At 36.5% G+C, this 15,363-nt stretch overlaps 1 protein-coding gene across 4 annotated transcripts in view; it reads right to left on the reverse strand.

The window, feature by feature from the left end:
• Positions 1–15,363, reverse strand: part of LOC126699503 (origin of replication complex subunit 3) — a 64,004-nt gene that overhangs the window by 6,192 nt on the left and 42,449 nt on the right. Inside the window, exons 1-11 of one of the 4 annotated variants that reach the window (XM_050397360.1) lie at positions 6,688–6,854; positions 6,268–6,474; positions 5,670–5,844; positions 5,176–5,345; positions 4,947–5,077; positions 3,930–4,203; positions 3,740–3,817; positions 2,458–2,525; positions 2,093–2,183; positions 1,541–1,752; positions 545–614 (exon numbers count right to left, since the gene is read on the reverse strand). In XM_050397360.1, coding sequence (XP_050253317.1) covers positions 545–614; positions 1,541–1,752; positions 2,093–2,183; positions 2,458–2,525; positions 3,740–3,817; positions 3,930–4,203; positions 4,947–5,077; positions 5,176–5,345; positions 5,670–5,844; positions 6,268–6,474; positions 6,688–6,762 — 1,551 coding nt within the window. In that variant the 5' untranslated portion in view covers positions 6,763–6,854. Of the gene's footprint in view, positions 1–544; positions 615–1,540; positions 1,753–2,092; positions 2,196–2,457; positions 2,526–3,739; positions 3,818–3,929; positions 4,204–4,946; positions 5,078–5,175; positions 5,346–5,669; positions 5,845–6,267; positions 6,475–6,687; positions 6,855–15,363 lie in introns of those variants that run through there. The other 3 variants (XM_050397359.1, XM_050397362.1, XM_050397361.1) reach the window with 3 other exon arrangements.

Below are 15,363 nucleotides of genomic sequence, written 5' to 3' on the forward strand. Positions count from 1 at the left end.
AGAAAAGAAAGAAGAGGTTGAGGTCGTTAACTTATCAAGCCCACACCTTAGCATATATTTTTATTAGGGTTTATAACATAATTGCAAAAATACCCTTATTAATATGCTAAAATAAACAACATCTAGAACTAACTCTAACATTAGCGAAAAGCACTTCCAAAATTACTCACATGGAAGCAGCTTAACCGCATGCAAATACATGAAATAGATCAAGATAAATTCAAGTTCTCCCATAAACTAAAGGCAAATGATTAAACTGTGGATAGAAATGATTTTCAACTGACAAGGAAAATGAACTATGCAAAATAGTTTTTCTCTCTTAATTATTGGTAATTACACATGCATTTGGTAGTTCTTGAACCCATGACCTCATCCTTCACCTTGCTCTTACTAAGATGTACCATTTGAGTTAGAGCTTGTGGCACCACATGCGAAGATTAAAAAAATGGTTTTAATTATAAAGTGAAATTGCTATTTCAAAGATGGATTAATCTTCCAAGCAAATCCCAGAGACTTCTCAACTTTCTCAAAACTACAAGCATACCTCGGGAACATCCATAGTAATTTTTTCCCAATTCTTCAACAACTGATAGAGCGTTGCTGCCGGGAGATCTCTGATTAAATTCAAAGTTCAAAATAGTGACATGAAGCAAAAAGAAATTGAAGTTACTATGGATACTCATAAAGAAAAACGGTTAATCTTCATGTTAAGAGACAAAAGATTTTGGTAAGGCATATATATTCCCATGGAAAAAGAAGATATCAGCATAAAAAAATACTGGATCTTTCAATATATTATTGCATGAAATAAATTGCAGACAGTAGCTAATTAAACTTAAAATTAAGTTTTAACAAACTCCAAGATCCAATTTAAGGATTAAATTGTTAATGAAAAAATTCAAGGACTAGATCATTTATTCCACAATATTAAGATATCAAAGCAAGATCTAGAACAAGAATCACCAAGTTTCACTGCTTTATAACTAACAAAATCAACCAACAGTGCATATAAATCGATCAGTATGGTTATAGTTCAACAACTCCATTATTGTCATTCATATAATATGAAAATTATACCTTCTCTTTTTTGTCATAAAGGAAATTATACTAGAGAAAAGAGTTTTTGCAGTGATTGAGCCAAATCCTAGCAGGTAAAAATATTAATGTAGAGGGTGATTATAATGATCATTAAGGATTATATCCCCTAATTAATTTCACAAATTATATTGCAACCAAGCTAAACCATTTGAACTAAATCCCTCATACTTGGGTCGTTTTCTGTCAACATCATAATTAGTTGAAAAACCAGAATATTTAGTACCAGAAAGAGTTGCCTAACAACATGAAAGACTATCAGCCCTTCCTCCTTTTTTTTCACCTCAAAAACATAAAGGAGAAATTTTCATTTTTCCAGAGATAGAGCTAAAGAAGATTTGCAAAATATTGTAGGTGCTCCCCTTGGGAAACTCTCAACTATTAACATGGACCTATAACAATATAAGCTCATTTCAGTCCATCTTAAATGTAGACATGTTTATACCTTACTTTGCGTATTATCTGACTGATCAAACCTCCTTTCTGTGAGGTAGAATACTTTTGCCGCATAAAACGATCACTAGTTATAGGTAAGCCGCAATCGTTTTCTAGTACCACATTATTGGAAGCTTTTGAGGTGTACAAATCAGGATCAAGTGCCTCACATAACAAGTCTAGCAGTCGGATTTTATTACAATTTCCAGCTTCATAAAGGCACTGCAAGAAGCAGTAATTGTTAACAAACAGAAGTACTAGTTCCATGACATGACACATTGCTACCTATTAATGAAAACAACTGTAATTATTAAAAGAAATGAACAAGTTCTGAAACTGGAATTTCACCAGAATTATTAATATTTGCATTACAGGTAAAAAAATAATAATAAAAAAATAAATAAATAAAAATTGGACAAAGATAAACCCAGGAAACAAAATCAGAATATAAATTTGTAAGTTTACAATAAGAAACAAGACAAGGAATAATTCTTTCAAAATTATATGGGAAGTGATTTATAAATATAAAAAATAAAATAAAACAAAGAATCAGAGGCCTCACCAAGACAACAATGCTCCAGCACTTGTGTAGTCCCTTCAGTTCTGACAAACCATGGACCAAACTTTTGCCATTCTGTTCAGCCATTTGATTCCTATTAAAAGATCTTCAAGCAAAGTCAGTTTTTTTTTTTTTTTAATTTATTTATTTATTATTATTATTATTTTTTTTTTTTGTGGGTAATTACACGTGCACCCAGTGGGTCTGGAACCCACAACCTCATATTTCACCTTGCTTACAAGGGAAGGAGATGTCATTTAAGTTAGGGCTCATTGGCAACCAAAGTCAGTGTATTTTAATCTTTGTTTTGCATTGTTGAGCATTTACAGAAAACCATATAGCATCCAACTGTTAAATATTTGCATTACCTTACATATAATGGAAGCTGAGGAGCATTCTTCAATATTATCTCTGGCAGTAAACCACTTTTCTCTCCCTGAAACACATCGAATTTCCAAACATTGTTTGGATGAAAAGAAAAATCAACAGGCACCTAAGCTTAAATTCTCATCAAGAATGTAGGTTTTTACAAAATCTGAAGTGTGGACAAAATTAAACAATTTTCAATTGAGGATTTGGTTTCCAGTGCCATTATTGTTGCTCCCACAGATATTTCAACATGTGAGATATCTTGCTTGAACTTCCAAGTGAAAACTGTGCAAGCAATAACTCTTTCATGGAATAACATTTCCCTTCCCAGAGCAGAGAAACAAAAATAATCACCACCTATTTGCTTTGTAAATTTTCACAGTAGGGGAAACTGGGTAAAAAAAAAAAAATTGAAAGTAGCATCCAGTTGTGCACCTGAAAATATATGCTACTAATGCATATCATTTACATACATGACGAGCAAAGAGAGCAGAAAAATTAATTATCGATAACTATTAGTTGTTTTTATTTATATACTGTAAAATTTAAGAATTCAAATGTGAATATCAGAGTTAACGTTCATACCATAGTGTAATTTTTCAGGCAGGCAATTTCCCCTTGTGAGGAGGGGGCGAGGGGATTAAATGGTGAAATGACATAAAAGCCCTTCCTAAAATCCTATCTTATAAGAATACAAATAGCAATTTTATCAAATAGTAATAAAATGTTTGATGAAAACCGGTATCACATAGAATCTCGAATCTTTTATTGAAACTTCATTTGTTGATCACATAGAATCTTTTATTGAATCTCACCCCTCTATCTAACACACTATTAGTTTTCAACATTTCAAGTTGACCTTTTTTTGTAACTTTCCCCAAAGTTCCCAGGGAGGGGGGGCAGTTCTAAAACAACCTCCCTCACAACCCTCCTCCCCTCTTTTTTTTCATTCTCAATATTTTGAATCAAATTGGCCCCAAATATACTTAGATTGTATATCCACACCCTGCAAGCAGAGTGCACAGATAATAAATGCTGCACTCTCCAGATAATAAGGCCTACACACCAATGCCAATCCATTAATAACATATATAAGAACAGAGGTAATATGTACCCATAGATTATGCAACTAAGTTAAGGTTTATTGAACAAGTATTGAACTAAAATATGGGATGTTTTAGTAATATGGCTAAAAAGGGAAAAATTCAAACAGTAATGCCAAAGTAATATGACTAAACAATGGAAAATTTAAAAAATTGCAAGAGGATAAAGAAATTTGACCTCTTGTTCTTCTTCATCGAGCAAGCCACCGAGTATGAAGCTCTGAGGCTCCATGGAGAAATGTAAGGCACATGCAATCTGAAAAATACTTTTTAGAACATATATCAGCTGGGACAAATTATGTTGATAGTAAGTATCTTTAAAAGGAAAGAGACAAAGATAAAAATGATAATAGACACACACTACCAACCTTCAAAGCTCTAATAAATGATATTAGTGTTCCATCCTGGTTTAAGAAGTAGTTTCTCAAGAAAACAGCTACCTTATGACCAACACTAAACCCAGAACACTGCTTCACAAGGACTGCCTCAACAACTGCATCCATTCTCTCAGCTGGTGATCCCAATACGAACTTAGAAGGGCACAACTGCTGCAACACATTTGAAGGAAGAAGGTTTCTTGGAGCATCCAGTGTTGTGGAAACACCCATTAATAGAATAATTGGAATCTTTACAACCCATTCACTGATTGAGATCAAAGAGCAAGTTGCAGGCAGTTATTGCATAATACAAATGACACACACATATATACATATGTATATATAAATACACAGACACACACACACACATATATCTGTGTGTGTGTGTGTGTGTGTGTTTCTATCTGTATGTATGTAGCTACACGTGCACAAATGTGTATGCACACGTATAGTTGTGCATATGTATTAATGTATGTGTTTTTAAATATATTGAATCCACATAATAGCATTTATGGGAAGGGTGGCAATAGGGATGGAACCAGGAAAATTTCTTTGGGGTGGGGGGGAGAGAGACTATAATCTCAAAAATAATTGAAAGTTTATGTGTTTACTTGAAAAAAGTCAGTGAAAAACTCCATTATGAACAAGAAGTAAACTAACACCACTCACCAATTTCTCTTTTGGACTTTTAAGATTATACACTTTAATTAGATATCAAATTTTCATACAAGGTTACATAAATCGCAATGAGAATTTGTCAGAAAATTCTGTAGAGTTTTTTATACTAAAATATATCAATATTAGACATTTTTACTGTCTTTATATTTTCTTTCATGACTTCCTTATAAAACTCTTGAGGGATTGAATTTAAAATAGCTAACTTTATTATCTTCAGTTTTTTTTCCTTTTTTTTTGGTGGGGGGGGGGGGGGGGGGTGGGGGGTGGAGGGGGAGGGGGGAGAAACCAGATCATAGTTCCGCCCCTGGGTGACAAGATGAAGTAGAGTACCTCAACATAAGGATGAATTCAGATAAGACAGACCCACAACATCGTTCCATATCATCTATGATCACAACCACTGGGGAATTATTATTTTCTTGTTCTCTGTACCATGATGCTAAGATGGACATATCAGCTGCCTGCTTAAAAGCAACATTACAAAAAAGAATTTAGAAATCCCTTTAACAAAAAAACTTAACTTGAATTTATGCAGGAATGTCTACATGTAAGTACTTACATCCAAAGTAGCCATTAAGAACTGTCTCAATAAACCTCTGAGGCAACCACCAATCCCATTCTTGGCTGAGAAGTCCAAGGACGAAAGGTTAGCCACATGGCATCCATGAGATTTCAAACAAAGGCCAACCTCTTCAAAAGTCAATAGATCATCAACGAACTCCATATTCTCTGCCAATCATCAATTAAGACTGCTTATTAGAATACACGTGTGTGTATTCATCAATTCTGTTTGAACATACTTAAATATATAAGTGAGCAATACAAACTGTGTCTAACATTATATAAATGCAAGTGGGCATCCCCAACAAAGCAATTCAGACAGATATCATTACATGCCACTATACCAACCAGCACAAAGAATGCAGATGAGGATTTTAATCCCTATTCAAATACATCCAAGAGCAGAAAATACTACTAATATCAACTTGATATGTACTACCGTTTTCTGTAACCAAACATTAACTCGAAGCATTGAAATAGACAAGAACTTACTAGTCAGAACCAGCCCCGCGAACAACAGTTTAGAAGAAGCATCTGTTACAATGGGAAAAGCCCGAGTTGCCTCAGCGATACCAGGTGTTCCAAATGATTTGATAGTATAAAAGGACTCACAAACCCAGCGATGTATTTCATCGAATACATTAGTGTTGATACCCCTCAAAACATCCTGCAAATATAAATAAAGATTCTATTTGGTCATTAACAAAAGTGAAGGAAATGAAACCAACATTTGACATCTTATTGCACACACTTTTTTGTACGCACACTGGAAATTGCACTGAAATTGTGACTTGAAGTAATGATTAACTTGAAATTGTGACTTCAAGTCATGATTTCAGTTCAATTTCCAGGAGTGTGTGTAAATGTGTGTGCAACAAGTAGTGTGTAATATACACTACTCATATATATGTGTACGCGCCCATGCGCAAGTTGAAATTCAAAAAACTTAAATAATTTGTGATATCTAGAACATTAAAGTTTAATTCTACATTTCTCAAAAAAATTAAAATGTTAGCTTCCAAAATTCCTTAACCTACACATATTCTCTAATGCTCTAAAAATTGAAATGTTAGGTTCAAAATTCCTAAACCTTGATAGTGGAGTCGATTTTTGACCAAACAAGCTCGAAAGCTTCCATGCGTAATTGCTCGAAGCGATGTTGTTCATCGCATTCTTCGGATTTCTCAGTCTTCTTAGTAGGTGATGGAGACAGATCAATTCGCCTTCGGGTTTTCCCTGTTCCAGCTGACCTTTTCTCAGATTTTCGGGACGATGCTTTGTGAAGAACAAAGAAAGGCTGTGGTGAAATTTTATATTAGCGCTCCATTTGCTTTAAACAAAAATAATAATAAAAATAATATAAGAGAACTTATCCCTTGTTTGCTTGATTAGAAAACGCGAGAAAAAAAAATCATAAATCAATTTAAACGGAAACCTGATTGAATTCTTTGAAGTATTAATCTTCAAAATCTTTGAATATACGGAGATCGGAGAGTGAGAGAGAGTTTACCTGCAGATTGTTTTCGATGGTATCGGGTGCAGATTGAGCTGGTGAATCCGCCGCAGAAGCCGATGTGGGCGCCATTCACTGATACTGATAGATAACACTCCCTCTTTCGCTTGCTCGCTAGGGTTATCTCTCTCTCTCTCTCTCTGCGTATCTCCCTCCCTCTCTTTTTTTGGCGGGAAAAAATCCAGGGGTAAATACGTAAAGTAGCTAGGTTGAGGTCTGGGTTCTATACAGTGGACATTTACGTTTTAGTAAGCCCACGGGTTAAGCTTTGCTTTTGTTGGGCCTAGTTAACGGTCATTGAGAGTGAGACTGCAATTTCAAAAGGCCCAACCCAGGAAAAGGTCAAAGTTTGGTTTGGTTCAGCTTTTAGAGCCGAAAAGCACGTTCTTTCAAGTTGAAGCCTGAAGGATGGGTATTGTATTGTATGTGTGACTGTGATCTGTGAAGCACTAAGGCAACTGAGCTTTTTATTGTTTTTAATTTGATAAGCGTAAGAGTTAAGCCATAGGCACTCTATACAAAAACAAAACTACTTCACCCATACATTAGTGGATGACAAATGCTGCGGTTCTAGTTTTTTTTTTTTTTTTTTTTTTTTTTTTTACAAATAGAAAATGTTCTAGGTAAGTATTTTTAAGACTTTGGTGTGAATTATTATTATTATTATTATTATGAAAATCATTTTCCATTTACATTAAGAATTCTATAATTTAAAATGTAAAATTAAAGATTAGAAAATTTTAATCTGAAAAAACAATAATTTATTAAGGTGGAACCATAATAACTATAAGACATAATAAACTATTATAACAATCTTCACCAAAAAAAACTATTATAACAATAATCTTTTTTAATTATTATTAAGGTGAAACCATATGTATGAAAGAATTCCCTTACAAATATATTGTCTTTTTTGGTAATTTATACGTCAAATCACAATTTTGATAAGTCCTAACCAAATACTTAGGGTCTATTTGGTTAGCTGAAAAAATCACAATTTTTTGTTTTCATTTTCAGTTTTTAGTAGGTTCCACCACTAAAAAACTAATTTGGTTTTAGTATTTGTATTCAGTTTCATTTTCAATATCCTAAAAGTTGGATTTGAATACAACTTTTCAGCATTTTTGTTTTCTATGAATACAAATACAGTGACATATTCATAAATATTGTGAAGATACAAAGTTACTTTTTTTGAGTCATGTGATGTGTGTGAGTGAGAAAAGTTACTTTTTTCTAAAAATAAAATACTGACCAAACCCAGATATGATGTATTCTATACCCAAATTATGTATTCAAAATAACTTATCAAATACTACTTGTGGGGCCAGAGAATTTGTGGCCCTGGCCCACTTTGCATTAAGGCCCAAGGCCCGAGCCGAGGAGGGACATTTCCGAAGACATACAACGAAAGTCCAAATGACCTAGAGATATAGCCGAGAACGATTCTGTCCTCGACATCCCAAAGCGCTCCTAGAAGAAAGGGCGAGTATGGTATAGAAGCGGTGCATGGAAAAACTGAACACCTCCGCATTGATAGGGAAAGCACCACTGAACAGTGTGGCGACAAAGGACAAGGAAAAGGCTACCATTACTGCAATTAAGTACTCTGCGCCAGACAGAACAATGCTTTTCAGTTTTTACAACCACTTCCAATTACTTTGGGTATGGGCTGATAGGACTGATAGGACAAGTATCAATCCTAGAAAGCTGAACCTACATGTGGACGTTGGAGGGAGGATAAAGGCTAGTATAAAAAGGAGAGGGAAGCAATCCAAAAAAAAAAAAAAAAAACTGGGACGAGGGCCAGGAACTAGAGCCTCCCAGGCCGTGCCGAGGAGAAAACCTTCTTCGGCAAGCATGGTTCACCCTTGTGCAATTACTATGAACACCATGACTAATAATCATCCGGTGACTAAGGTCTAGCCTTTTAGCCCACTCTCTATAAATTCATTGTTTGGGCCTTTAACGTTCGAACCCAATAAACCAATTTGGGATCGCTACAAATTGAGTCTTTACAATTGGCGCCGGCTGTGGGAAGGTTTGTGCGTTGGCACAGGCGGGCGGTTAATCATGGTAGGATCAAGCTCCTGTCAAACAAGGATCTGCGAAAGCTCCTCCCTCATTTCCAGCAGCGCGGGGTTGTCGTCCTAACTCAGCTCCCACTCAAGGCTGCACTTCGAAGTGCCAGTAGCGCGGGCAGTTCTAAGGGCTTCCAACATCAAGTCTATGCCCCACACGCCTTTGTCAAGGGGCTAATCCTCGCAGGTCCAGCAGCCCGATTCACCGAATTCCTATAAGTTTTGGACAGAACCAAGGTGTTGCATGGTCCTCGGATTCAAACCTATGGGACAACCAACTACTTTAAGAAAGCCTAAGTTTTGGACAGAACCAAGGTATTGCATGGTCCTTGGACTCAAATCTATGGGGAAACCAACTACTTTAAGAAAAAATCTAAGTTTTGGACAGAACCAAGGTATTGCATGGTCCTCGGACTCAAACCTATGGGGAAACCAACTACTTTAAGAAAGCCTAAGTTTTGGACAGAACCAAGGTATTGCATGGTCCTCGGACTCAAACTTATTGGGAAATCAACTACTTTAAGAAAGCCTAAGTTTTGGACAGAACCAAGGTATTGCATGGTCCTCGGACTCAAACCTATAGGGAAACCAACTACTTTAAGAAAACCTAAGTTTTTTACAGAACCAAAGTATTGGTCCTCGGACTCAAACCTATGGGGAAACCAACTACTTTAAGAAAAAATCTAAGTTTTGGACAGAACCAAGGTATTGCATGGTCCTTGGACTCAAACTTATGGGGAAACCAACTACTTTAAGAAAGCCTAAATTTTGGACAGAACCAAGGTATTGCATGGTCCTCGGACTCAAACCTATGAGGAAACCAACTACTTTAAAAAAACTTAAGTTTTGGACAGAATCAAGGTATTGCATAGTCCTCAGACTCAAACCTATGGGAAAACCAACTACTTTAAGAAAGCCTAAGTTTTTTACAGAACTAAGGTATTGCATGGTCCTCGGACTCAAATCTATGAGGAAACCAACTACTTTAAGAAAAAATCTAAATTTTGGACAGAACCAAGGTATTGCATGGTCCTCGGACTCAAACCTATGGGGAAACCAACTACTTTAAGAAAGCCTAAGTTTTTGACAGAACTAAGTTCTTGCATGGTCTTCGGACTCAAACTTATGGGGAAACTAGTCACTAGAAAATGACTTAAGTCCTAGACAGAATGGAAATCCCGCACTATCCTCGGATCCCCAACTCTAAGGAAACTAACGCAACCGAGTGGTTAAACCTGGTACATTCATACCTTGGTCCTCGGACCGGATGCCAAAAAAGGTTAAGGCTATGAATGTTGTCAGGAACGTGGCAAAGCACCCTAGTGCTCGGCGATCCTCTCAGATAGTTCATTTTAGGTTACCCATTCTCGGATGATTACCCCACATGCAATACAGAGCATTCAGCTGTTATTTCGATTAGTCTTATATGGTTAACCTACTTTAGGTCGGCGTTATTGCGCTCATTAGTTTTAAATAAGTTCAAAGTGATAGCTCTTTGTTAACAAGGATTTCGGCCCTAAGTATTGTTCAAAAGAAAAAGGACACCAGCACATCCACTCGCAAAATAATTATTGCAGAAAAGAAAGAACATGTAAAATGGGATAAAGTCATCTTTTATTAGACACAGAAATAGTACAGCGTACAATAAGGGGCTTAAACAAGCCTATACCAGAAGCTAACTACAGAAGTAAAAAGAAAAGTAAAAGGAAAAAGATACAGGGGAACGATAAATCTTTCAAATTCTGCTCTAGCAGTAACTAAGCATGTTAGGATGGCCCCAGTGATGGAAGAGAAGAAGAAGCAAAGGCACTTGGGTGGCACCAGTGATGAAAGAGAAGAAGAAGCGGAGGCACCTAGGTGGTACCAGTGATGGAAGAGAGGAAGAAGCGGGGATGCCTAATCCCCGTACCAGCTTTGACTCCCATCAAACAAGTGTCATGTTAGCAACATTCGAGAGAGAGCAGATGGTACTGACGATGAGAAACCTTAGTGCTATCACACCAAAAATCTAATGCGACCCCCACCTGCTTCGGATTTTGGCTGAAGGAAGAAAAGACTCCTTTCCTGCCTTATCAAGGGGAAAAAATGTCTTGAGTCTTCGTTTCCCTTGCCCTGACCGGGCCATCTTGAGTCTCGGGGAAACCCAATGCTTCTGGAGAGGGTGTGGTCCCTTCATCCCCATCCTGACCTTGATCATATCACCCCCGAAGGCTCAGTTACACTGGTAATGGGGACTATGGGCACAACTGGAGGGTTAGGGATTAGAAGGGCTTAAAGGGTCTACAAATAAAGAAAATGACCCCCCACCGTACTTCTTATATGGGGGGCAAGCCTGGTGGCATTTAATTTGTACAAATCTCCAAGAAAAGCTACAAATGAGATAAGTCCCGCTTAACTTCCAATGCCGTCTTCAAACCGTTGGATTCGCGTCATCTCGTAAAGAAAACTTATTAAAAACACGCCTCGTGCACTGAAATGGTAGGAACGCGGCGTGAGTAAAACTAAAGGAATGTCTCATAGCCAAGAGCATGTCCCAGGCAAATAAAGAGGCACCGACACTGATGAAGGACAAGGCTGGGCAACCCGTGACATAGGCCCGACGTCACCAAAACCCTCCTCTCCGTCCGAAGGGTCGGACAGCAGGATTTTGAAGGGTTATTGTAAAACCAGAGAATTTGTGGCCCCGGCCCACTTTGCATTAAGGCCCAAGGCCCAAGCCGAGGAGGGACATTTCCGATGACATATAACGAAAGTCCAAATGATCTAGAGATATAGTCGAGGACAATTTTGTCCTCGGCATCCCAAAGCGCTCCTAGAAGAAAGGGCGAGTATGGTATAGAAGCGGTGCATGGAAAAATTAAACACCTCCGCATTGATGGGGAAAGGACCACTGAACAGTGTGGCGACTAAGGACAAGGGAAAGGCTACCATTATTGCAATTAAGTACTCTGCGCCTGACAGAATAATACTTTTCAGCTTTTACAACCACTCCCAACCACTTTGGGTATGGGCTGATAGGACAAGTATTAGCCCTAGAAAACTGAACCTACACGTGGACGTTGGAGGGAGGATAAAGGCTAGTATAAAAAGGAGAGGGAAGCAATCTAGAAGAAAAAAAAAAAAGCTGAGACAAGGGCCAGGAACTAGAGCCTCCCAAGCCGTGCCGAGGAGAAAACCTTCTTGGGCAAGCACAGTTCACCTTTATGCAATTATTATGAACACCATGACTAACAACCATCTGGTGACCAAGGCCTAGCTTTTTAGCCCACTCTCTATAAATTCATTGTTTGGGCCTTTAACGTTCGAACCCAATAAACCAATTTGGGGTCGCTACAAATTGAGTCCTTACACTACCAAATATGAAAATAAATGTCTTTTTTTTATTATATAAATTCAGGATTTGAATATAGAATAAAGTGGATACACCACTTTTTGAAACCAAACAGGCCCTTAATTTTTAATAGTTTTTATCAAATACTCTGATTTTTCAAAAATCTCTCATGCCCCACTTTTTAAAACCATCACTTTTTCAAAAAGTACAGTTTTAAAAAGCTGAACCAAACTCATCCGAAAAAGGTAATCCTTGTAGCTGTGTTGGCCTTTGGAGCCACAAATTTTTAATTTTTTTGGGTTTTCTTTATATATAATAATAATAATAATAATAATTGAAATTTTGCAACATTCTTCATTCTATACCATTTATATCTCAAAATCATGAAATGTAGGCTAACCATGACTTTGTTATAAGTATTTGTCCACTCAAAATAGTCGTAGTATGAGAAAAATAAATAGATCTTTTTCAATTACAAAAATAACTAGCGGTTAATTGCACTAAAAGTCTAAAAGACTAATGAACAACTACTATGAAATCACCGCTCATTTTGGGCAAAGTGATACCTCCCCTTGCCATGAGGTTCTGGGGCTATCAAAGGGCCTGCACTCGCTGTTGGAGCCCCATAGGGTGGGTGTAGGATGGGGTTTAGGTTGATATGTTAGGACTTCTAAACTAGATAATATATATATATATATATATATATATTAAAAAAAACTATTTTGAAATTTCTCTAACAAACCAAAAAAAAAAAAAAAAAAAACCAATAATATGTAACTAGAATTTTAATTCTAACTCAATTCGCAAGGCTTCTTACTCGATGTTAGAACACTAGCATTGAGGGGTGTAAACACCCCCCAATTGCTATTTTACAACCCGAGACAAGAAAAATCCACTCCATTTGAGTTTGTATACCTAAAAAAATTTGCAACCTATGAATAGTAAGGTTGTATATATACAACCTTACTATTCATAGGTTGTAAAGAAAAAAATAATATTTAATCTTGTAGTTGTGTGTGAAGAGAAAAAGATAGTGGAAGGAAAGAGAGAGATAATAATATTTTTTATTATTTTGTTAGGTAGTTTTTATTATTTTATTGGGTTATATATAAAAATAAAAATTAGGATGTAGGGTGAGTTATAAAATGAGTTGGTAAAATAGATAAAGTAGTATTTGAGAATACAAAATAGGTTTTTTTTTTTTTTTTTTTTGATACCCGGATGCTAGTGCTCTTAGCATGGCAAAGGACCATGTAGTCTTGCTTTTTCTCTTTTCTTTTTTGTTAAATGATATACTAATTATTAAGGGCACATTTGTTAGACTATAAATTCTAGTTTATAATATGTTAAATCTTACCAACCACACAAGAGATAAAAAAGAATGTCGGGACACTTCACTAGGCGCACTAGCATTGAAAAATGCTATGCTATACTATTATACCATCCCAAAAAGCCACTTTATTACTTATACCATCCCATTTTACAATACCTCCCACATCCTAAAACTCTATTCTTATTAAAATATTATTCTTTAATCTTTTTTTATTATTTCTTTTTAACCAATTTTTTTTTTCAGTTCTACTTTCCTAGGCTTTCCAACCGTTTCTTTTTTTTTTCCTCAGCCTCCCTCAACCTCTAGCACCAGCTCCTCTCACAGAACCACACAGACCCATCACCGATCAACCCACCACCGATCAACCCACAACCCAACCACTACCCAAACACGACCCAAACCCCGGACCCAACCACCACCCACAACCCCTTTAAGCACCGGTCATAGCCAGAAAAAAAAAAAAAAAAAAAAAAAAAAAAACAAAACCAGCATCACAACAGAACCATCACGCACAAACACACGCACAAACACAACCATCAAACCTTAAACAGAGCAACAAACACACATAATCCAAATATCCGCCGGCGATTCGATTAACTGATTCCGGCGACATGTACAAATGAGTTTCTCTAAAATCCCACCGGAACAAAAATCCCAATTAAAAAAAAAAAAAAAAAAAAAAAACCAGCATCACAACAGAACCCGATCTCCAATCTCCGATCTCCGTGACCCACGCCGTGACCAATTAGCCATACCCACAACCCACTTCAGCCCACTCCGATCTCCGACTCCGCGACCCATGCTGTGACCCGCGCCGTGACCCACTTCAGCCACTCCGATCTCCGAGACCTACGCCATGACCCACTCCGATCTCCGTGACCCACAACTCACCTCAGCCATACCCACCACTTCCTTTAAGCACCGGTCACAGCCAAAAAAACAAAGCAGATGAGAAATAGATGATGATGTTTGGGTTTGAAAGAGGAAAGAGCAGAGAGATTGAAGAGAGCAGAGAGAGCAGATGATGTTTGGGTTTGGAAGAGGAAAGAGCAGAGAGAATGTGAAGAGAGCGGAGAGAGCAAATGAGAAAGAGAGAGTGAAGAGAGAGAAATGGCGGTGGATTAAAATATATATATTTTTTATACCATTGTGCTACAGTACAATTCTAAAGATAGAATTGTACTGTAGCACTATTGTAAAAAATTTTACAATAGTTGTGTTTAGCATCCTTTGATGCAGCACATTTTAAGCCATAAAATGCTAAAAAAGGCTTAGATATAGCATTAGCATTTTTCAATGCTAATGCTCCTTTGTTGATATTTATTATACTTTGTTAATTGAATTAACTGATAAAAGCTCAATTACTTTGTGTCTATGCTTTTAAGATGTACCTTTTTGTTTCTTTGTTTGTTTTGTTTTTGTTTTTGTTTTTTTTTTTTTTTTTTGGTGGTACAATAAATGGTTACAAGCTATAGGGTGATGGTTGCTTTGAGAGGAGGAGTCGTTTTTAGTTTAGCTCATTGAAATGCAGGATGAGCATAATAGATTATCAAGGTTGTCTACTACTCTACATTCTTGTAGGCGATTATGATTATTTTATTTCCATGAGTTGAACAACCTTGATAATCTATCATCTTAAAAAGTGTGTTAGAACTTGGGTGATGATGGACATGAATAAAAAAAATTTAATTAGAATAATGATAGAGTATTGGGACATATGTATATCTAAAAAAAAAAAAATTTAAAAAATTAAAAAAAAACATAAATAGCTAAACTAAAAAGAATAAAGTTTTTTTTGGTTAATTTAGCTAAAAATTTGAGAAGGCTGATACAAATACTCTAACTATCTCGATAAAGTATTTCTAACAATCTCAATAAAAGCCTCAAATTTTTTCTCTCTATATTGTGAGTTTGTTTTGAGCAAATTCACA

Source organism: Quercus robur, chromosome 9 (assembly GCF_932294415.1).
Source record: "Quercus robur chromosome 9, dhQueRobu3.1, whole genome shotgun sequence".
Taxonomy (NCBI): Eukaryota; Viridiplantae; Streptophyta; class Magnoliopsida; order Fagales; family Fagaceae; genus Quercus; species Quercus robur.